Source organism: Pithys albifrons, chromosome 7 (assembly GCF_047495875.1).
Source record: "Pithys albifrons albifrons isolate INPA30051 chromosome 7, PitAlb_v1, whole genome shotgun sequence".
In the NCBI taxonomy this organism is placed as follows: Eukaryota; Metazoa; Chordata; class Aves; order Passeriformes; family Thamnophilidae; genus Pithys; species Pithys albifrons.
The window spans coordinates 50884961-50909005 of record NC_092464.1 but is presented as its reverse complement, the minus strand read 5'-3'; the positions used below and the strand labels follow the sequence as shown (position 1 = coordinate 50909005).

Sequence of the window (24045 nt, the reverse complement as noted above, 5' to 3'; positions counted from 1 at the left end):
CATCAGCTTTTCTTTTCCTGGTGATTGGATACCTAAAGTGCTGGACCATCACACAGAATGAACTGTGGGACTTTAGAAAGACCCAGCTAGCTGTGAATAAACACTACACACCAGTAGCCTCAGGTCTTGAAAGTCTTAAAGGCAAAGCAAATTTAAGCAGGCAAGTGCTCTGTGATTTCATGGATCCATGGAATCAAATACTAATAGAATGGTTTGGATTGGAAGGGACCTTAAAGATCATCCCGTTCCAACCCTCTCCACCATGGACAGGGTCACCTTCCACTTGATCAGGTTGCTCAGGGGGATAACCAACTTGGACTTATTTCCAGGGAGGATGTATCAACAGCTTCCCTGTGCTGTCTATTGCAGTGCCTCACCACCCTTGTACTAAAGAACTTCTTCCTTAACATCAATTCTAAAGCTCCCCTCTTTTGGCTCAAGCCTGGTTACCCCTTGTCCTATCCCTGTCTATCCATGAACATGTCACTCTTCCTCTTTTTCAGAAGCCCCCATCAGGTACTGGAAAGCTGCAATGAGGTATCCCCTGACTCTCTTCTTCTTCAGGCCAAAGAGCCCCAGCTCCCTCAGACTATTTTCATAGGAGAGGTCCTGCAGCCCTCTGAGCCTGTTTGCAGCTCTCTGGACCTACTGCAGCAGCTCCATGTCTGTCTTGTACTCAGGACTCTAGACCTGATCAGAACATTCCAGCTGAGGTCTCACAAGGGCAGAGTAGAGGGGGAGAATCACCTCTCTTGACTTGCTGACCACCTCTCTTTTGACAATATATCACAGGATGGGGTTGGTCTTTTGGGCTGTGCGTGACATTGGTCCACCAGAATCCCCAAGTCCTCCTCTGCAGATCTGCTCTCCAGGAGTTCTCCTCCCAGTCTGGCCTCATGTCTGGGATTGCCCTGACCCAGAGAAGCAGCTTACACTTGGAGTTCTTCAACCTCAAGTGGTTTTCATGGGCCCAGTTCTCAAGTCTGCTCACATCCCTCTGGATGGCATAGTTACTGAATCAGAGCTGGCCAGTGGTGTGATGCAGAGCTCTCAGCCAGAAATTGGTACTGCCACATGATGTCTCTGTTCATAGGATCTCATGGCAGCTTTCTGGAGTTTCCTCTTAGTTCAGTGGATACTTCTGTGTTGTAGTTTTCTGCCTTCTGTATATGGTGACTTGCAGCACCCAGTACTTGCAGTGGTGCAGGTAATGATGCTGTGAATGACCCTTCCCCCAAAAAACAGGACTTCGAGCCACGTTAGTGTAGGGTAAGAAAAAAAGTAAAGGTCCTTTAATAACACAGGGCCTACAGCCCACAGGAATACAGGATGACATGCATGTGTCTCAGTTCTTGTTTCCATGGCTTTTATAATAAGATCCTTCCAATCATTGCTTTACACATTTCTCAGTTCAGCCCCAGTCCCACCCCTGGTCCAAACCCCTGGAATGGGGTCTGGGGTCGTCAGGACCCTCTGTCTTCATCAGCTCTTCTTCCTCAGGCACACAAAGGTCTCTTGGAGCTCATCCAGTTTTGGCTTTTGGGTCACTCTGATCTATGTTTATGTTTCGTTCTGTAGGCCTTCTGATATCCTTCAGCTCTTTACCTTGGAAAGGAGTCTAAACAAGATTAATTAACTAAAGGAATTTGAGCTCCCTGTTCTGGGACAGGGGTAGTGATAGAAAGGCATTAAACTTAAACTGTTAGAAATATTAACCCTCTAAAAATCTACAACTACTGTGTTCCTAAAATCTACAAAATGTGAAAATCAGAACAAAAACCCTTTCGGCATCAGTAACATTGCTCTTTTTCTCAAGAAACCTTCCCTTGTGGTGTTGTCATTGTGTCAGAAAGCATCGTGCACCAGATCTCATCCTCATCAGAATACATGTCATCACTATAACCTTTATAAGAAAGTGATGTGGACCATGAAGAGTCCCATTTCCTGTGGTTTCATCACCCCTAGAATGCTACAAATGTTTCACAGGTGAGCAACAGTTTCTGAGCTACACAATACTCAGTTATGGTCTGTCCATAGAGCAAAACATCACCAGGACAGTGTCCTTGTTCTCCTTGTCCTTCTCCTCCTCACATGAGAGCTCTCGGGTACTCACTGTCATGGACATAATCCAATAGCCCCTGCAACTGCAGGGCGTGTCATGGTGGTCTCCTTCACTCTGTGTCTAAGGACATGGCAGGAGAAGCACTAGTTGGCCTCTTTCTCTGTCTACATCATTCCTGCCCTTACTTTGTGATTAGGATGTTCCTGTCCAGGAGACTTCAGCGCAGACCCCTGCTTGTTTTTAGAACTACTTCAGCTGAAAGATCTTCACACTCTAGTTCCTCCCTCTAGCCTCAAAAAGCATTTTCTCAACATGGCTTTGCAGTCATTGTGCCACAGAGATCCCAGAAGGGCTCTAAGTTGCTTTGGTTGAAATGCCAGACTATGCCTGCAGACTGTTTTCTCTTTTTTTGCCACAGGTGGCTCTGCACGAGACTTGCAGCAAAGCCCCTTATCCATCACCAAGCCAGGAGGCAAAACGGTGCTAATCAACTGCCATGTCTCCAGCCCTGATTTTAGCACCGTTTTCATTCACTGCTACCAACAGAAGGTCAAGGCAGCTCCTGAGCGTATTGCCTACATATCCTCCAGGACTTTCCTGGAAAACCAGGCTGACGAGGGCAAGTTTAGTGTGGAGAAGGATGCCAGCAAATCTATCTGCACCCTGACAGTGAGCAGAATAACTCCGCAAGATTCCGCCACCTACTACTGTGCCAGGTGGGATGCACAGCAGCAGAAAGCCACAGGGGACCTGCACAAAGACCTGCCAAAGCAGAACCTGAAGTGTTTGACAATGCGCAGGAACATCAGCACCCTGCTTTTCCCACCAACCTTCAATCAGGTTGTGCAGGCAGCAACACACCAAAGGTGCTGCTGAGATTTGCAGGGGCACCTTCAGCCACTACCAGAACAGCTGCTCTTCCACTCTGCCAACACAAAGGCATCTTTATAGGTCTGGATTGCCTCTGAGTGGGTTTACAGCATGGTATGGAGGGCTACCTAAAGGGAGGAGATTCCTTTCTATTATCATTACCCTTCAAGCTACATCTTTGGAACAAAGCCACAGTTAAGCTCAAGCCTCCAGATGTAATATACCCATTTTCTACCTCTCTGTCAGTAGAGAATCTGATATTATTTTCTCTTTGTTTTCTGTTTGGAGTTGATCAAACCTTCAATTAGGTTAAACCACAAGTCACCTGATTGAGTTCAGTGGGGCTTCTCCTTTTCCAGGGCAGCAAGACTGCAACTATAAAAGAGAAAGACATTCATGTAAGTCATTTCAGCTCTTTCAGTTAATCTGTAAATGACTTAAGGTAGCTGAGGGGCTGGGGTGGAAGGGAGAGAGGGAGAGAGAGGGTTTGTTCCCTTTGTGTAAAAGCCATAATTGGACTGTTAACAATTAGCAGGTTTCAATCAGGCTGCTTAGTCGCAAACAACACCCACCTGTTGCCAGGACAGCCTCTCCAGATTATGCCCCAGTGACTCATTTCCTTTCCTCAGCCCAGCCATGTGCCCCTACCAGCAGTGCTGTCCCTTCCTCCCAGAGGCAGACACCAGGAAGAACCCATTAGGATGTTGCTGCTTGCCCTCCTTGCCCTGAGTACAGCCTGTCATTGTAGGCTCCCCTTGGCACCTGGCACGGGGCAGCTGCAGGAAGCATGCCCTCTTCATGTGTGTGAGTTTATAGCAAGCTGAGAGTATTTGTCCTGTTCTCTCTACTCCTTTCTAGATGGACAAGCACAAGTGCTTCTGAGGCAGAGTCAAGCCTCGGTTACCGGACAGCCCAGTGCTGAAGCATCCATGAACTGCACAGCCGAGGGCATCTCTGATTCCACCTACGAGTATGTCCATTGGTACCGACAGGTGCCCCCCAGAGCTCCTGAGCGCATCCTGTATATTGGAGGGCAATCTGTGGCTTATGATGACAAGTCCTATGAGAAAAATATTCTTGTGTGAGGAAAGGTAAAAATGTCTTCACTTTCACAATCAAGAACATCAAGGCACCTACTACTGCACCTACTGGCAGCTCCACACAGTCAGTGGGTGACTGGCAGCCTATCCAGAAAGCTCTGTGTGCCTAGAGGGGCAATGCTTTCTGTCAAATGCAAAGAACCGTAATGGCACCTTCCTGTCTCTGAAACATCCCAGCAAGTTTATGCTGAGTATGTTTATATGAATATTAGACCAGAAGAAACACAAAGATGTGTCACGACTGAGCTGGCATAATGGTCTATGCTGGGGAAAAGGAACTCCCCTGTGAGTGATGGCATTGCAGTTAAATTACATAGTAACACAGCTGGTCTTTGAATAATAGAAATATTTTCCCAAGTAGATTCTCAGAAAGCAAAAAGTAAGCCATGGTGAGGAGAGAATATAGGAGGAAGGTATTTTCACAGAAGGTTTAGCCTGGGAGGCTTCAGATCCAAGTGATGGTGGAGATATGGGTGACACTCATCAGCAGTCACTCCCATCTTAATGGTTATGATAACAATGACCCCTTCTTATAGGCAAGGGTCTGTTACACCAGGCAACATCTGAAAAGACTGTTCCAAGAAAGGATTGTGAAGATCATGTACAAGGGAAAACTGCAGACTAAAGCTGGGATATGGATGTGGTGATACAGCCCTGCTGAACCAGGTAGCTGTGAGGAGAGCCAAAGTGAAATTCCACTTGTGTGACAGTGGGATTCACAGCCTCATGTCCATGTGAGGGGCTTTTTGTTCTTTCCTTGTAGATATGCCTGCACTACAGGACCTGACACAAATTCCTGTATTTATCACAAGGACAACAGAACAACATCAACTTTCTGTCCTAGTGAGATGGGATTTATTTGTGTACACTGCTATTGACAATGGCCTAAAAGAGCTCCAGAGGATTCTCTCTTATGGGACCATTCACTGTAACATATTTGTAGGGCACCTCTCCAGGATTCTGCAATGAGGAAAAGTACAAGATAAAACAGGAGGTAGCAAACAGCTGGCTGGAGTTTTTCTGTGTACGTTCACTTGGTAAGTCTGGATTGAGTGTAATAGGTAGACAGATGAAGAAATTTGTTTCAGACTGAGTATTTTATGTCCTTTCTACACTGTTACTGGTGTGGTTTAGCTTGTCAGTAAATTTAACACCCTCAGAGGGAGTGAGTGGAAAAACAACCATTGGATGTGCTGAATGAGTCATTTCCTCCTCCCAGTCATTTGATGCTTTCTCCACCTGAAGAGTTTTGTAACATTTCTGTCTCTATTTATTTCATTTCTGACTTTAGTGTGCACAGGCAGCATGTTGCTGTTTCCAGTCCTTCTTGCAACTTCAATTTGGTGCCGTGAGTGTTTTTTCCTTTTGCCTCCTTTCTGTGTACAGTGAACACAGCCCTGATTCCAGACTCCAGGAGCTTCTCCCCTCACACAAGTTCTCTGCTTCCCCTTCCAGGTGGAGACACACAGTCAGTGCCCTTGCAAACACCAGAGATGCAGCAACAGCTGAAGGGCAGCTCTGCCAGCATGTCGTGCCTACTGACGGACACAAAGACTGTGCACTGGTACAAGCAGCTTCCTGGAGAGCCACCGAAGAGGATCCTGTACCTGTTAGGGCAGACACCTGTTTATGATGACAGCACAAAGAGAAAGAGATATCAAGCTTGGAAGAATCCTACTGATCCCTTATATTACCTGAAGATAAATTCTGTAACCCCGAGGGATTCTGGCACTTATTATTGTGCATATTATGTCTATAGAAGCATCACAACATCACTCAGGCAAAGAGAAGCTGTACAAAAAGTGCCTTTTACTCTGAATACAAGCTCTGAACTCTGCAGCAGGAGAGGAAAACCAATGTCTTTGGACAATTACTGAATAGATGGTGTAACTGATCAGTGTATCACTTCAATACTCACATGTATCTGCAGCTTCCAGAAACTGGAATCTTCTAGTCGCTTAACGGGAAATATATCAAACACTGCTCTTCAAATGAAGCCTTGATTTTCCTGAAAGCCCTCACGTGACACTGAACAGAGACAGGCTCTGGGTGTGAGCTGCAAATCTCTTCTCTGTTAAAATCCTAGCAAGCAGAGCATTGTCTCCATCTCCTCAGTTATTTCTTTTGATAAGGAAAGACAGGAATATGAAAGGACAGAAGACCAGGTGACCCTGTACATCCCATTTCTTATTATTCTTTTGTCTTCCTTTTCATTTCAGTCACTACAAATTCCTACAAGAGCCCAGAAATCTTATTTTTCTTGTCACAGCTCCTCACCTGATGTGTCCAAGACATAATTGAAATCCTCACCATGAGCCGTGCCCCAGGCAAGCTGAGCCCCTCTGAGCCTTTGGGTCAGTGTTCTGAACTTTACAAATCAGACTGTGCAATCAGAGACTGGTTCTAGCAAAGAGGGCATTATACTGACAGCAACTCAGAACACTGAGATACTTCTATGTCCTCAAGTTTCTGATTTAGATGAGAGTGCACGTGTTCAATATCCTTTGACATATTCCTCTAGTGCATCTGCACCTTAAAAATGAGCTCAAATGCCTCCACAGTGATGGGTTTAGGGCTCCACAGCCTCTGAACTCTCCTTTTGCTCAACTTTCCATGTGATTTGAGCATAATATGTCTTTATACAGATGTTTGTGCCTTCCTCAACTATTTGAAAAACAGGTTGCACTACACGTGACTGCAGATGTTAACTTCAGCCAGCTTACCTTTTTTTCTTTATATTATGGGAGCTGAGGATTTCTCACAACCAGTCTAGGAGGGTTCTGGAGTGAGTTGCCACAATTTCCTGACACAGGTGATTGAGCAGCCTCCAAGGAAATGTGCTCTGCTGGACCTCCAACTCAAAGGCAGCAGGACTCCCTGAAGAAGGAGCAAAAAGCTGCTGACTGAACTCAGGCATTACAATGAAGGGCACAAGTGTTAGGAGCAGAGGCAGTTGATGCAGGAGCTGCTGCTCAGCCATGCAGGGATGGGTTCAGGAAAGCACTAGCCCAGCTTGAATTGAATTTGGTAAAGGATAGAAAGGGCATCAAGAAAGAGTTATACAAGACAGAGGTAGCAAAAGAAAGATTAAGGAAAGCTGCTCCATGGGGCAGGGAAACTGGTGAGAAATGACAAGGGAAAACCTGAGGTACTCACTGCTTCCTTTGCCTCAGTATTCACGCACAAGAATGAACCTCAGGAATCCCAGGCCCCTGAGACCAGGTGGAGCAAGAAAGACACATCCTTTGGGGGAGAAGGATCAGGTTACTGAGCACTTAACACACAGAAGTCTGTAGCTCCTGATGGGATGCACCCACAAGTGCTGAGCCAGCTGGCCAATGCCTTTGCAAAGGGGACTTTCACCTACTTTTGAAAGCTCACAACAACCAATACAGGTTCCCGAAGACCAGAAGAAACAAACACCACTCCTATTTTCAAGAAAGACTGTGAACTCCAGGCAGGTTGGTCCTATCTCAATCCTTGGGAAGGGGATGGAATTCAAAGCCCGGAACTCATTTACAGACACAGAGAGATGCAGAAGGTGATCAGGATTACTCAGCATGGATTTACAAAGGGGAAGTTATTTAGATAGCTTTAGACAATGAAGCTCTCTGCAAAGTAGGTTTTGGCCATTTCATTTAATCACCAACAAGTCTATTTAGTGATAAGCTGAACCTGGCAAGGGATTTTGTAGACCAATCTTCTGGCAGGTGCCTGTGTCCTCTTGGCATAGACACCACCGTGTTTGATCTGTAATTATTCCAAGGAGGGGCTTGCTGTATTAGAAAGCCACAGTACAAAACCTAGACAGGAGCTGTAAATTAATCATGTGAGATGCAGCCACTGCTGTATTTCTTTGCTCCTCATGTGGGATCAGGTGCCTGACAGAATTCTGCTGTGTGATCAGAAGAACAACAATGGACTGCTCCTGTTTCATGCATGGGAGTTTTTGGAAGAGGAGTTTGAGTTCTCAGGTCCTCAACACACAACTGCCAAGGCACTTTTCACCCTGCTTTTAAGCACAGTTGCCCATGCAGGAGACTGTCAAGGGATGGTACTGGGATGAGGGATCTTTTCCAAGACCCTCCCTGCACTTCACCTTAAAATCTGTTTTGCAGCTCTCTATTCCTTGTCACTTTGTTGTGTCCTGCCATTTTTTAAGTAATTTCTCCTTCTCATCTCCCTCAGCGTGACCTGATAGAAAATGCAAGAGGCTTTTCCATAGTTATTTTTTGGGAAGAGAGGGACCCTTTCCATTGCAACCACACAGAGGCAGCTGTCTCCCCTTCCCTGACTCTGCCAGTAGCCCTGCACTCACAGGCACCTTTCCAAGGCACTTGGCAGCATGTGCTTCCACCAGCCCACTGCATGGAGCAGCTGCCAGCAGGAGGGAGGCTGAAGCAACTCAATTCCTTCACACCCAGGGAGCTGCAGTCCAGGCTCACCAGGCCCAGGAGAGACCCCACAGCCCCAGAGTGTCTCACCAAGATGTGTCTCTGCAGGGGCTGTTGGCAGCAGCTGCTCTCATTTGTTTGCCACTCTCTTCTTCAGTCGGTGTTTGCACCTCAGCTGAGCTTGGGAACTGAAATCCTGTGGCTGTGCGTTTCCTCCTGCAGCCCAAAGCAGAGTGGGGACAAGTGCCTGCGGTGCAGCTGCCCAGGTGCTGCAGCCTGATGGCCTGGGCTGCTCTGGTGGAAGGCAGAGCTGCACAGGGACCCCCCAGGCACTTGTGCACTCTGCAGCTGGGTGAGCAAGCTGAGGCAGCAAAGGGCGGTTCCCAACAGCAGAGGAGAATGTCTCCCACCCCCTTGGACCCTGTGCAACCCCCTGCACCCCTCGGGGGTGGTGCACACTCACTGCCTGCCCAGCGAGTGCCAGACTGAGACCTTCCCTCCACCATACACAGCTGCCTTTGCTCAGTCACTCTGACTCAAGGTCTGTGGGGCCACAATCCTTGGATTTGCCAGTGTTTCTCATATTTCCGTCGAAAGCAGACCAGACTGCAGCCTTTTAAGCAATTTTAGCATTTGGCAGCCTGGAGAGGGTTTTCTGCACCTCATCTTCATTCCTAAAGACCATTCAAGAGTGTCACCTCCTCTTTCACACAACACGGTTCCTCCCCATCTGGGGTCCCTTCCACTCTCCTCTGAGTCTCAACGAGAGCAGAGTGTGGCAAGCAAACATGCTGCTCCTGGCAGTGCTTGTGGCCACAGCCACTTGGTCTTGTAAGTACTTTCTTATTATTCTGCCTTTCTTCTCAGAAACTCAGGGCTGTGCAAACTGGCGTCTATCACTGAATTCCAGCTAATTGCATCATTTTTCCTTTTCTCTTTCCTAGATGGATTTACACAGGAAATTCCCGTGCAGAGTCCTATATCCATCACCATGTTCCAAAACAGTGCACGAATGATTTGTGAAATCAAAATCTTAGGGGAAAGTTTTGCTGATAAGTACATACACTGGTATCTGCAGAAGGAGGGTGAAGTTCCAAAGAGGCTCCTGTTCTCGTATCAAGGAAAAACTGTTGTTGAAAGTGACTTTGAACCAAGCAGGTACACCGTTGGAACATATTCCAACCTGAGACAGTGTTCTCTTACAATAAAAGATGTAAATTCCAATGATGCTGCTACTTATTACTGTGCCTACTGGAAAGATCACTGTGATTGAAACTCAAAGATCATCAAGGCAAAAAACCACCCACAACATCTCAACCACAAGGCTGTAACTGTGCCTCTCCACCAGTCTTCTTTCTGTCTGATGTGAGTAGCTGAAAGGCCAAAGCTTTGTCTGTTTCTCAAAAAGAGCAGCTAACCTTGCACAAGTGTCCTTTTCAAAGTCTGGGTCATCATTAGGACTCCTGTCTTCAACACACATCTGCTCTTTTAAGCACAAAGGGAGTCTTCACAGCCTTAAGACTTAGCACATAAACACTGGACACTCTCCTGTTCCTTTGGTGCTGTTTGCACAGCCATGGCAGAAGTCAGGTGGCCAGAAGTCTGGGAGCAAACAGAGCAGCCTTGATCTTCTGGTCCAGCCACCGTCCTTCTTTAGGAAAGAGAAGGCAACAAAAGAAAGACAACATGCTGAAGGGAGTACCTTGGTGAGTGGGAATGATATACTTGCCAATTCTGAGCACTGCTGAGGAAAATATCCCCCCTATAGTCTTCCCTACTGTACATGTCAGCAAGTGTTAGCCCCTGGAAAATCTGTAAGTACTTTTTACCTAATTTGGATACCACAATCTCTTGCCTGGCACAGCTAATGTTGTGCTGCTTATAACTGTCATCTTCTTTCTTTTCATGGTAAGAGAAAGAGAATAGAAAGGATTTTTATTGGAAGAAGGATGTTGTCTGAAGCTGTCAAGGTTGATGGAGTTTCTTCAAGTTTGTAAGAAGTCAGCATATGTCCCTGGGCATGGCAGGCTCTTCAAAGAAAAGCGTGACAGGATTAATTTTTGCTTGTGACTATAGCCAGGTATGTGCTTACTCATCAGCTTTTCTTTTCCTGGTGATTGGATAACTAAAGTGCTGGACCATCACACAGAATGAACTGTGGGACTTTAGAAAGACCCAGCTAGCTGTGAATAAACACTACACACCAGTAGCCTCAGGTCTTGAAAGTCTTAAAGGCAAAGCAAATTTAAGCAGGCAAGTGCTCTGTGATTTCATGGATCCATGGAATCAAATACTAATAGAATGGTTTGGATTGGAAGGGACCTTAAAAATCATCCAGTTCCAACCCTCTCCACCATGGACAGGGTCACCTTCCACTTGATCAGGTTGCTCAGGAGGATAGCCAACTTGGATTTATTTCCAGGGAGGATGTATCAACAGCTTCCCTGTGCTGTCTATTGCAGTGCCTCACCACCCTTGTACTAAAGAACTTCTTCCTTAACATCAATTCTAAAGCTCCCCTCTTTTGGTTCAAGACTGGTTATCCCTTGTCCTATCCCTATCTATCCATGAAAATGTCACTCTTTCTCTTTTTCAGAAGCCCCCATCAGGTACTGGAAAGCTGCAATGAGGTATCCCCTGACTCTCTTCTTCTTCAGGCCAAAGAGCCCCAGCTCCCTCAGCCTATTTTCATAGGAGAGGTCCTGCAGCCCTCTGAGCCTGTTTGCAGCTCTCTGGACCTACTGCAGCAGCTCCATGTCTGTCTTGTACTCAGGACTCTAGACCTGATCAGAACATTCCAGCTGAGGTCTCACAAGGGTAGAGTAGAGGGGGAGAATCACCTCTCTTGACTTGCTGGCCACCTCTCTTTTGATAATATAGCACAGGATGGGGTTGGTCTTTTGGGCTGTGCGTGACATTGGTCCACCAGAATCCCCAAGTCCTCCTCTGCAGATCTGCTCTCCAGGAGTTCTTCTCCCAGTCTGGCCTCATGTCTGGGATTGCCCTGACCCAGAGAAGCAGCTTACACTTGGAGTTCTTCAACCTCAAGTGGTTTTCATGGGCCCAGTTCTCAAGTCTGCTCACATCCCTCTGGATGGCATAGTTACTGAATCAGAGCTGGCCAGTGGTGTGATGCAGAGCTCTCAGCCAGAAATTGGTACTGCCACATGATGTCTCTGTTCATAGGATCTCATGGCAGCTTTCTGGAGTTTTCCTCTTAGTTCAGTGGATACTTCTGTGTTGTAGTTTTCTGCCTTCTGTATATGGTGACTTGCAGCACCCAGTACTTGCAGTGGTGCAGGTAATGATGCCGTGAATGACCCTTCCCCCAAAAAACAGGACTTCGAGCCACGTTAGTGTAGGGTAAGAAAAAAAGTAAAGGTCCTTTAATAACACAGGGCCTACAGCCCACAGGAATACAGGATGACATGCATGTGTCTCAGTTCTTGTTTCCATGGCTTTTATAATAAGATCCTTCCAATCATTGCTTTACACATTTCTCAGTTCAGCCCCAGTCCCACCCCTGGTCCAAACCCCTGGAATTGGGTCTGGGGTCGTCAGGACCCTCTGTCTTCATCAGCTCTTCTTCCTCAGGCACACAAAGGTCTCTTGGAGCTCATCCAGTTTTGGCTTTTGGGTCACTCTGATCTATGTTTATGTTTTGTTCTGTAGGCCTTCTGATATCCTTCAGCTCTTTACCTTGGAAAGGAGTCTAAACAAGATTAATTAACTAAAGGAATTTGAGCTCCCTGTTCTGGGACAGGGGTAGTGATAGAAAGGCATTAAACTTAAACTGTTAGAAATATTAACCCTCTAAAAATCCACAACTACTGTGTTCCTAAAATCTACAAAATGTGAAAATCAGAACAAAAACCCTTTCGGCATCAGTAACATTGCTCTTTTTCTCAAGAAACCTTCCCTTGTGGTGTTGTCATTGTGTCAGAAAGCATCGTGCACCAGATCTCATCCTCATCAGAATACATGTCATCACTATAACCTTTATAAGAAAGTGATGTGGACCATGAAGAGTCCCATTTCCTGTGGTTTCATCACCCCTAGAATGCTACAAATGTTTCACAGGTGAGCAACAGTTTCTGAGCTACACAATACTCAGTTATGGTCTGTCCATAGAGCAAAACATCACCAGGACAGTGTCCTTGTTCTCCTTGTCCTTCTCCTCCTCACATGAGAGCTCTCGGGTACTCACTGTCATGGACATAATCCAATAGCCCCTGCAACTGCAGGGCGTGTCATGGTGGTCTCCTTCACTCTGTGTCTAAGGACATGGCAGGAGAAGCACTAGTTGGCCTCTTTCTCTGTCTACATCATTCCTGCCCTTACTTTGTGATTAGGATGTTCCTGTCCAGGAGACTTCAGCGCAGACCCCTGCTTGTTTTTAGAACTACTTCAGCTGAAAGATCTTCACACTCTAGTTCCTCCCTCTAGCCTCAAAAAGCATTTTCTCAACATGGCTTTGCAGTCATTGTGCCACAGAGATCCCAGAAGGGCTCTAAGTTGCTTTGGTTGAAATGCCAGACTATGCCTGCAGACTGTTTTCTCTTTTTTTGCCACAGGTGGCTCTGCACGAGACTTGCAGCAAAGCCCCTTATCCATCACCAAGCCAGGAGGCAAAACGGTGCTAATCAACTGCCATGTCTCCAGCCCTGATTTTAGCACCATTTTCATTCACTGCTACCAACAGAAGGTCAAGGCAGCTCCTGAGCGTATTGCCTACATATCCTCCAGGACTTTCCTGGAAAACCAGGCTGATGAGGGCAAGTTTAGTGTGGAGAAGGATGCCAGCAAATCTATCTGCACCCTGACAGTGAGTAGAATAACTCCGCAAGATTCCGCCACCTACTACTGTGCCAGGTGGGATGCACAGCAGCAGAAAGCCACAGGGGACCTGCACAAAGACCTGCCAAAGCAGAACCTGAAGTGTTTGACAATGCGCAGGAACATCAGCACCCTGCTTTTCCCACCAACCTTCAATCAGGTTGTGCAGGCAGCAACACACCAAAGGTGCTGCTGAGATTTGCAGGGGCACCTTCAGCCACTACCAGAACAGCTGCTCTTCCACTTTGCCAACACAAAGGCATCTTTATAGGTCTGGATTGCCTCTGAGTGGGTTTACAGCATGGTATGGAGGGCTACCTAAAGGGAGGAGATTCCTTTCTATTATCATTACCCTTCAAGCTACATCTTTGGAACAAAGCCACAGTTAAGCTCAAGCCTCCAGATGTAATATACCCATTTTCTACCTCTCTGTCAGTAGAGAATCTGATATTATTTTCTCTTTGTTTTCTGTTTGGAGTTGATCAAACCTTCAATTAGGTTAAACCAGAAGTCACCTGATTGAGTTCAGTGGGGCTTCTCCTTTTCCAGGGCAGCAAGACTGCAACTATAAAAGAGAAAGACATTCATGTAAGTCATTTCAGCTCTTTCAGTTAATCTGTAAATGAGTTAAGGTAGCTGAGGGGCTGGGGTGGAAGGGAGAGAGGGAGAGAGAGGGTTTGTGCCCTTTGTGTAAAAGCCATAATTGGACTGTTAACATTTAGCAGGGTTCAATCAGGCTGCTTAGTCGCAAACAACACCCACCTGTTGCCAGGACAGCCTCTCCAGATTATGCCCCAGTGACTCATTTCCTTTCCTCAGCCCAGCCCTGTGCCCCTACCAGCAGTGCTGTCCCTTCCTCCCAGACACCAGCAAGAACCCATTAGGATGTTGCTGCTTCCCCTCCTTGCCTTGAGTACAGCCTGTCATTGTAGGCTCCCCTTGGCACCTGGCACGGGGCAGCTGCAGGAAGCATGCGCTGTTCCTGTGTGTGAGTTAATAGCAAGCTGAGAGTAATTGTCCTGTTCTCTCTCCTCCTTTCTAGATGGACAAGCACAAGTGCTTCTGAGGCAGAGTCAAGCCTCGGTTACCGGACAGCCCAGTGCTGAAGCATCCATGAACTGCACAGCCGAGGGCATCTCTGATTCCACCTATGAGTATGTCCATTGGTACCGACAGGTGCCCCCCAGAGCTCCTGAGTGCATCCTGTATATTGGAGGACAATCTGTGGCTTATGATGACAAGTCCTATGAGAAAAAGTATTCTTGTGTGAGGAAAGGTAAAAATGTCTTCACTTTCACAATCAAGAACATCAAAGCCAGTGATGAAGGCACCTACTACTGCGCCTACTGTCAGCTCCACACAGTCAGTGGGTGACTGGCAGCCTGTCCAGAAAGCTCTGTGTGCCTTGAGGGGCAATGCTTTCTGTCAAATGCAAAGAACCGTAATGGCACCTTCCTGTCTCTGAAACATCCCAGCAAGTTTATGTTGAGTATGTTTATATGAATATCAGACCAGAAGAAACACAAAGATGTGTCACGACTGAGCTGGCATAATGGTCTATGCTGGGGAAAAGGAACTCCCCTGTGAGTGATGGCATTGAAGTTAAATTACATAGTAACACAGCTGGTCTTTGAATAATAGAAATATTTTCCCAAGTAGATTCTCAGAAAGCAAAAAGTAAGCCATGGTGAGGAGAGAATATAGGAGGAAGGTATTTTCACAGAAGGTTTAGCCTGGGAGGCTTCAGATCCAAGTGATGGTGGAGATATGGGTGACACTCATCATCAGTCACTCCCATCTTAATGGTTATGATAACAATGACCCCTTCTTATAGGCAAGGGTCTGTTACACCAGGCAACATCTGAAAAGACTGTTCCAAGAAAGGATTGTGAAGATCATGTACAAGGGAAAACTGCAGACTAGAGCAGGGATATGGATGTGGTGGAACAGCCCTGCTCAGCCAGGTAGCTGGGAGGAGAGCCAAAGTGAAATTCCACTTGTGTGACAGTGGGATTCACAGCCTCATGTCCTTGTGAGGGGCTTTTTGTTCTTTCCTTGTAGATATGCCTGCACTACAGGACCTGACAGAAATTCTTGTATGTATCACAAGGACAACAGAACAACATCAACTTTCTTTCTCTAATGAGATGGGATTTATTTGTGTACGCTGCTATTGACAAAGGCCTAAAAGAGCTCCAGAGGATTCTCTCTTATGGGACCATTCACTGTGTAAGTATTTGCAGGGCACCTCTCCAGGGTTCTGCAATGAGGAAAAGTACAAGATAAAGCAGGAGGTAGCAAACAGCTGGCTGGAGTTTTTCTGTGTACGTTCACTTGGTAAGTCTGGATTGAGTGTAATAGGTAGACAGATGAAGAAATTTGTTTCAGACTGAGTATTTTATGTTCTTTCTACACTGTTACTGGTGTGGTTTAGCTTGTCAGTAAATTTAACACCATCAGATGCATTGAGTGGAAAAACAACCATTGGATGTGCTGAATGAGTCATTTCCTCCTCCCAGTCATTTGATGCTTTCTCCACCTGAAGAGTTTTGTAACATTTCTGTCTCTATTTATTTCATTTCTGACTTTAGTGTGCACAGGCAGCATGTTGCTGTTTCCAGTCCTTCTTGCAACTTCAATTTGGTGCCGTGAGTGTTTTTTCCTTTTGCCTCCTTTCTGTGTACAGTGAACACAGCCCTGATTCCAGACTCCAGGAGCTTCTCCCCTCACACAAGTTCTCTGCTTCCCCTTCCAGGTGGAGACACACAGTCAGTGCCCTTGCAAACACCAGAGATGCAGCAACAGCTGAAGGGCAGCTCTGCCAGCATGTCGTGCCTACTGACGGACACAAAGACTGTGCACTGGTACAAGCAGCTTCCTGGAGAGCCACCGAAGAGGATCCTGTACCTGTTAGGACAGACACCTGTTTATGATGACAGCACAAAGAGAAAGAGATATCAAGCTTGGAAGAATCCTACTGATCCCTTATATTACCTGAAGATAAATTCTGTAACCCCGAGGGATTCTGGCACTTATTATTGTGCATATTATGTCTATAGAAGCATCACAACATCACTCAGGCAAAGAGAAGCTGTACAAAAAGGTGCCTTGTGCTCTGAACACAAGCTCTGAACTCTGCAGCAGGAGAGGAAAAACAATGTCTTTGGACAATTACTGAATAGATGATGTAACTGATCAGTGTATCACTTCAATACTCACATGTATCTGCAGCTTCCAGAAACTGGAATCTTCTAGTCGCTTAACGGGAAATATATCAAACACTGCTCTTCAAATGAAGCCTTGATTTTCCTGAAAGCCCTCACCTGACAGTGAACAGAGACAGGCTCTGGGTGGGAGCTGCAAATCTCTTCTCTGTTAAAATTCTAGCAAGCAGAGCATCGTCTCCATCCCCTCAGTTGTTTCTTTTGAATAGGAAAGACAGGAATATGAAAGGACAGATGACCAGGTGATCCTGTACATCCCATTTCTTATTATTCTTTTGTCTTCCTTTTCATTTCAGTCACTACAAATTCCTACAAGAGCCCAGAAATCTTATTTTTCTTGTCACAGCTCCTCACCTGATGTGTCCAAGACATAACTGAAATCCTCACCATGAGCCGTGCCCCAGGCAAGCTGAGCCCCTCCGAGCCTTTGGGTCAGTGTTCTGAACTTTACAAATCAGACTGTGCAATCAGAGACTGGTTCTAGCAAAGAGGGCATTATACTGACAGCAACTCAGAACACTGAGATACTTCTATGTCCTCAAGTTTCTGATTTAGATGAGAGTGCATGTGTTCAATATCCTTTGACATATTCCTCTAGTGCATCTCCACCTTAAAAATGAGCTCAAATGCCTCCACAGTGATGGGTTTACGGCTCCACAGCCTCTGAACTCTCCTTTTGCTCAACTTTCCATGTGATTTGAGCAGAACATGTCTTTATACAGATGTTTGTGCCTTCCTCAACTATTTGAAAAACAGGTTGCACTACATGTGACTGCAGATGTTAACTTCAGCCAGCTTACCTTTTTTCTTTGTATTGTGGGAGCTGAGGATTTTTCACAACCAGTCTAGGAGGGTTCTGGAGTGAGTTGCCACAATTTCCTGACACAGGTGATTGAGCAGCGTACAAGGAAATGTGCTCTGCTGGACCTCCAACTCAAAGGCAGCAGGACTCCCTGAAGAAGGAGCAAAAAGCTGCTGACTGAACTCAGGCATTACAATGAAGGGCACAAGTGGTAGGAGCAGAGGCAGTTGATGCAGGAGCTGCTGCTCAGCCATGCAGGGATGGGTTCAGGAAAGCACTAGCCCAGCTTGAATTGAATTTGGTAAAGGATAGAAAGGGCATCAAGAAAGAGTTATACAAGACAGAGGTAGCAAGAGAAAGATTAGGGAAAGCTGCTGCGTGGGGCAGGGAATCTGGTGAGAAATGACAAGGGAAAACCTGAGGTACTCACTGCTTCCTTTGCCTCAGTATTCACACACAAGAATGACCCTCAGGAATCCCAGGCCCCTGAGACCAGGTGGAGCAAGAAAGACACCCTTTGGGGGAGAAGGATCAGGTTACTGAGCACTTAACACACAGAAGTCTGTGGCTCCTGAGGGGATGCAGCCACAAGTGCTGAGCCAGCTGGCCCATGCCTTTGCAAGGGGACTTTCACCTACTTTTGAAAGCTCACAACAACCAATACAGGTTCCCGAAGACCAGAAGAAACAAACGCCACTCCTATTTTCAAGAAAGACTGTGAACTCCAGGCAGGCTGGTCCTATCTCAATCCTTGGGAAGGTGACGGAATTCAAAGACCGGAATTCATTTACAGACACAGGGAGATGCAGAAGGTGATCAGGATTACTCAGCATGGATTTACAAAAGGGAAGTTATTAAGATAGCTTTAGACAATGAAGCTCTCTGCAAAGTAGGTTTTGGCCATTTAATCACCAACAAGTCTATTTAGTGATAAGCTGAACCTGGCAAGGGATTTTGTAGACCAATCTTCTGGCAGGTGCCTGTGTCCTCTTGGCATAGACACCACTGTGTTAGATCTGTAATTATTCCAAGGAGGGGCTTCCTGTATTAGAAAGCCACAGTACAAAACCTAGACAGTAGCTGTAAATTAATCATGTGAGATGCAGCCACTGCTGTATTTCTTTGCTCCTCATCTGGGATCAGGTGCCTGACAGAATTCTGCTGTGTGATCAGAAGAACAGTAATGGACTGTTCCTGTTTCATGCATGGGAGTTTTTGGAAGAGGAGTTTGAGTTCTCAGGTCCTCAACACACAACTGCCAAGGCACTTTTCACCCTGCTTTTAAGCACAGTTGCCCATGCAGGAGACTGTCAAGGGATGGTACTGGGATGAGGGATCTTTTCCAAGACCCTCCCTGCACTTCACCTTAAAATCTGTTTTGCAGCTCTCTATTCCTTGTCACTTTGTTGTGTCCTGCCATTTTTTAAGTAATTTCTCCTTCTCATCTCCCTCAGCGTGACCTGATAGAAAATGCAAGAGGCTTTTCCACAGTTGTTTTTTGGGAAGAGAGGGACCCTTTCCATTGCAACCACACAGAGGCAGCTGTCTCCCCTTCCCTGACTCTGCCAGGAGCCCTGCACTCACAGGCACCTTTCCAAGGCACTTGGCAGCATGTGCTTCCACCAGCCCACTGCATGGAGCAGCTGCCAGCAGGAGGGAGGCTGAAGCAACTCAATTCCTTCACACCCAGGGAGCTGCAGCCTGGGCTCTCATGCACAGGGGAGACCCCACAGCCCCAGAGTGTCTCACCAAGATGTGTCTCTGCAGGGGCTGTTGGCAGCAGCTGCTCTCATTTGTTTGCCACTCTCTTCTTCAGTCGGTGTTTGCACCTCAGCTGAGCTTGGGAACTGAAATCCTGTGGCTGTGCGTTTCCTCCCGCAGCCCAAAGCAGAGTGGGGACAAGTGCCCGCGGTGCAGCTGCCCAGGTGCTGCAGCCTGATGGCCTGGGCTGCTCTGGTGGAGGGCAGAGCTGCACAGGGACACCCCAGGCACTTGTGCACTCTGCAGCTGGGTGAGCAAGCTGAGGCAGCAAAGGGCGGTTCCCAACAGCAGGGGAGAATGTCTCCCACCCCCTTGGGCCCTGTGCAACCCCCTGCACCCCTTGGGGGTGGTGCACACTCACTGCCTGCCCAGCGAGTGACAGGCTGAGACCTTCCCTCCACCATACACAGCTGCCTTTGCTCAGTCACTCTGACTCAAGGTCTGTGGGGCCACAATCCTTGGATTTACCAGTGTTTCTCATATTTCCGTGGAAAACATACAGGACTGCAGCCTTTTAAGCAATTTTAGCATTTGGTAGCCTGGAGAGGGTTTTCTGCACCTCATCTTCATTCCTAAAGACCATTCAAGAGTGTCACCTCCTCTTTCACACAACACGGTTCCTCCCCATCTGGGGTCCCTTCCACTCTCCTCTGAGTCTCAACGAGAGCAGAGCGTGGCAAGCAAACATGCTGCTGCTGGCAGTGCTTGTGGCCACAGCCACTTGGTCTTGTAAGTACTTTCTTATTATTCTACCTTTCTTCTCAGAAACTCAGGGCTGTGCAAACAGGTGTCTATCACTGAATTCCAGCTAATTGCATCGTTTCTCCTTTTCTCTTTCCTAGATGGATTTACACAGGAAATTCCCGTGCAGAGTCCTATATCCATCACCAAGTTCCAAAATAGTGCACGAATGATTTGTGAAATTAAAACATTAGGGGAAAATTTTGCTGGTACTGTCATACACTGGTATCTGCAGAAGGAAGGTGAAGCTCCAAAGAGGCTCCTGTTCTTTTCAGAAGGAAAAGCTACTGTTGAAGCTGACTTTCAAGCAACGAGATACATGGTTGAAAGAAGTTCTAGTCAGAGACGGTGTTCTCTTACAATAAAAGACGTAAATTATAATGATGCTGCTACTTACTACTGCGCCTACTGGGACCCTCACCTTGATTGAAACTCAAAGATCATCAAGGCAAAAAACCACCCACAACATCTCAACCACAAGGCTCTAACTCTGCCTCTCCACCAGTCTTCTTTCTGTCTGATGTGAGCAGCTGAAAGGCCAAAGCTTTGTCTGTTTCTCAAAAAGAGCAGCTAACTTTGCACAAGTGTCCTTTTCAAAATCTGGGTCATCATTAGGACTCCTGTCTTCAACACACATCTGCTCTTCTAAGCACAAAGGGAGTCTTCACAGCCTTAAGACTTAGCACATAAACACTGGACACTCCCCTGCTCCTTTGGTGCTGTTTGCACAGCCATGGCAGAAGTCAGGTGGCCAGAAGTCTGGGAGCAAACAGAGCAGCCTTGATCTTCTGGTCCAGCCACCGTCCTCCTTTAGGAAAGAGAAGGCAACAAAAGAAAGACAACATGCTGAAGGGAGTACCTTGGTGAGTGGGAATGATATACTTGCCAATTCTGAGCATTGCTGAGGAAAATATCCCCCCTATAGTCTTCCCTACTGTACATGTCAGCAAGTGTTAGCCCCTGGAAAATCTGTAAGTCCTGTTTACCTGATTTGGATACCACAATATCCCACACAGACCCACTTAAATTTGAGATTTACAATCTCATGCCTGGCACAGCTAATGTTGTGCTGCTTATAACTGTCATCATCTTTCTTTTCATGGTAAGACAAAGAGAATAGAAAGGATTTTTATTGGAAGAAGGATGTTGTCTGAAGCTGTCAAGGTTGATGGAGTTTCTTCAAGTTTGTAAGAAGTCAGCATATGTCCCTGGGCATGGCAGGCTCTTCAAAGAAAAGTGTCACAGGATTAATATTTGCTTGTGACTATAGCCAGGTATGTGCTTACTCATCAGCTTTTCTTTTCCTGGTGATTGGATACCTAAAGTGCTGGACCATCACACAGAATGAGCTGTGGGACTTTAGAAGGACCCAGCTAGCTGTGAATTATCACTACACACCAGTAGCCTCAGGTCTTGAAAGTCTTAAAGGCAAAGCAAGTTTAAGCAGGCAAGTGCTCTGTGATTTCATGGATCCATGGAATCATGTACTAATAGAATGGTTTGGGTTGGAAGGGACCTTAAAGATCATCCAGTTCCAACCATATCCACCATGGACAGGGTCACCTTCCACTTGATCAGGTTGCTCAGGAGGATAGCCAACCTGGACTTATTTCCAGGGAGGATTTATCAACAGCTCCTCTGGGCTGTCTATTGCAGTACCTCAGCACTCTTGCACTAAAGAATTTCTTCCTTGACATTGACTCTAAAGCTCCCATGTTTTTGTTCAAGACATTCCCCCTTGCTCTATCACTATCTGCCCATGTAAAGAGTCCCTCTTCCCCTTTTTCATAAGCCCCCATCAGGTACTGGAAGGCTGTAATGAGGTATCCCCTGACTCTCTTCTTCTTCATATCTCATCCTCATCAGAATACATGTCATCACTATACCCTTTATAAGACAGTGAAAGTGATGTGGACTACGAAGAGTCCCATTTCCAGTGGTTTCATCACTCCTAGAATACTACAAATGTTTCACAGGTGAGCAGCAGTTTCTGAGCTTCACAACACTCAGTTATGGTCTGTCCATAGAGCAAAACATCAGCAGGAAAGAGTGTCCTTGTCCTTCTTCTCCTTCTCCTCCTCACATGACAGCTCCCAGCCACTCACTGTCATGGACATAATCCAATAGCCCCTGTAACTGCAGGGTGTGTGGTGGTGATCTCCTTCACTTTGTGTCTAAGGACATGGCAGGAGAAGCACTGGTTGGCCTCATTCTCTGTCCACATCGTTCCTGCCCTTTGTGATTAGGATGTTCCTGTCCAGGAGACTTCAGCGCAGACCTCTGCATGTTTTTAGAACTACTTCAGCTGAAAGGCCTTCACACTCTAGTTCCTCCCTCTAGCCTCAAATAGCAATTTCTCAACATGGCTTTGCAGTCATTGTGCCACAGAGATCCCAGAAGGACTCTAAGTTGCTTTGGTTGAAATGCCAGACTATGCCTGCAGACTGTTTTCTCTTTTTTTGCCACAGGTGGCTCAGCACGAGACTTGCAGCAAAGCCCCGTATCCATCACCAAGCCAGAAGGCAAAACGGTGCTAATCAACTGCCATGTCTCCAGCCCTGATTTTAGCACCATTTTCATTCACTGGTACCAACAGAAGGTCAAGGCAGCTCCCGAGCATATGGCCTACATGTCCTCCAGGACTTTCCTGGAAAACCAGGCTGACGAGGGCAAGTTTAGTGTGGAGAAGGATCTCAGCAAATCTATCTGCACCCTGACAGTGAGCAGAATAACTCCGCAAGATTCCGCCACCTACTACTGTGCCAGGTGGGATGCACAGCAGCAGAAAGCCACAGGGGACCTGCACAAAGACCTGCCAAAGCAGAACCTGAAGTGTTTGACAATGCGCAGGAACATCAGCACCCTGCTTTTCCCACCAGCCTTGAATCAGGTTGTGCAGGCAGCAACACACCAAAGGTGCTGCTGAGATTTGCAGGGGCACCTTCAGCCACTACCAGAACAGCTGCTCTTCCACTCTGCCAACACAAAGGCATCTTTATAGGTCTGGATTGCCTCTGAGTGGGTTTACAGCATGGTATGGAGGGCTACCTAAAGGGAGGAGATTCCTTTCTATTATCATTACCCTTCAAGCTACATCTTTGGAACAAAGCCACAGTTAAGCTCAAGCCTCCAGATGTAATATACCCATTTTCTACCTCTCTGTCAGTAGAGAATCTGATATTATTTTCTCTTTGTTTTCTGTTTGGAGTTGATCAAACCTTCAATTAGGTTAAACCAAAAGTCACCTGATTGAGTTCAGTGGGGCTTCTCCTTTTCCAGGGCAGCAAGACTGCAACTATAAAAGAGAAAGACGTTCATGTAAGTCATTTCAGCTCTTTCAGTTAATCTGTAAATGACTTAAGGTAGCTGAGGGGCTGGGGTGGAAGGGAGAGAGGGAGAGAGAGGGTTTGTTCCCTTTGTGTAAAAGCCATAATTGGACTGTTAACAATTAGCAGGGTTCAATCAGGCTGCTTAGTCGCAAACAACACCCACCTGTTGCCAGGACAGCCTCTCCAGATTATGCCCCAGTGAGTCATTTCCTTTCCTCAGCCCAGCCATGTGCCCCTACCAGCAGGGCTGTCCCTTCCTCCCAGAGGCAGACACCAGCAAGAACCCATTAGGATGTTGCTGCTTGCCCTCCTTGCCCTGAGTACAGCCTGTCATTGTAGGCTCCCCTTGGCACCTGGCACGGGGCAGCTGCAGGAAGCATGCCCTCTTCATGTGTGTGAGTTTATAGCAAGCTGAGAGTATTTGTCCTGTTCTCTCTACTCCTTTCTAGATGGACAAGCACAAGTGCTTCTGAGGCAGAGTCAAGCCTCGGTTACCGGACAGCCCAGTGCTGAAGCATCCATGAACTGCACAGCCGAGGGCATCTCTGATTCCACCTACGAGTATGTCCATTGGTACCGACAGGTGCCCCCCAGAGCTCCTGAGCGCATCCTGTATATTGGAGGGCAATCTGTGGCTTATGATGACAAGTCCTATGAGAAAAATATTCTTGTGTGAGGAAAGGTAAAAATGTCTTCACTTTCACAATCAAGAACATCAAGGCACCTACTACTGCACCTACTGGCAGCTCCACACAGTCAGTGGGTGACTGGCAGCCTATCCAGAAAGCTCTGTGTGCCTAGAGGGGCAATGCTTTCTGTCAAATGCAAAGAACCGTAATGGCACCTTCCTGTCTCTGAAACATCCCAGCAAGTTTATGCTGAGTATGTTTATATGAATATTAGACCAGAAGAAACACAAAGATGTG

At 46.7% G+C, this 24045-nt stretch overlaps 1 long non-coding RNA gene and 1 gene segment (V, D, J or C); one reads left to right on the top strand and one right to left on the bottom strand.

Moving 5' to 3' along the window:
• Positions 1 to 8834: 8834 nt before the first annotated feature.
• On the top strand, positions 8835 to 9699 carry LOC139674783 (T cell receptor gamma variable 4-like). The segment is given in 2 exon segments: positions 8835 to 9257; positions 9371 to 9699. Coding segments are annotated over 2 exon segments (372 nt in total).
• Positions 9700 to 15396: 5697 nt separating this feature from the next.
• On the bottom strand, positions 15397 to 23153 carry LOC139674782 (uncharacterized). 3 transcript variants are annotated; one of them, XR_011698346.1, is made up of 6 exons: positions 23036 to 23153; positions 19038 to 20598; positions 17719 to 18038; positions 17287 to 17439; positions 16586 to 16684; positions 15397 to 16169 (listed from the first exon to the last, which is right to left on the bottom strand). It is a non-coding gene; the product is annotated as an uncharacterized lncRNA (long non-coding RNA). The 3 variants fall into 3 exon arrangements; XR_011698347.1 differs by lacking the exon at positions 16586 to 16684; XR_011698345.1 differs by lacking the exon at positions 15397 to 16169 and having other exon boundaries at positions 16484 to 16684.
• Between the last annotated feature and the right edge of the window lie 892 nt (positions 23154 to 24045).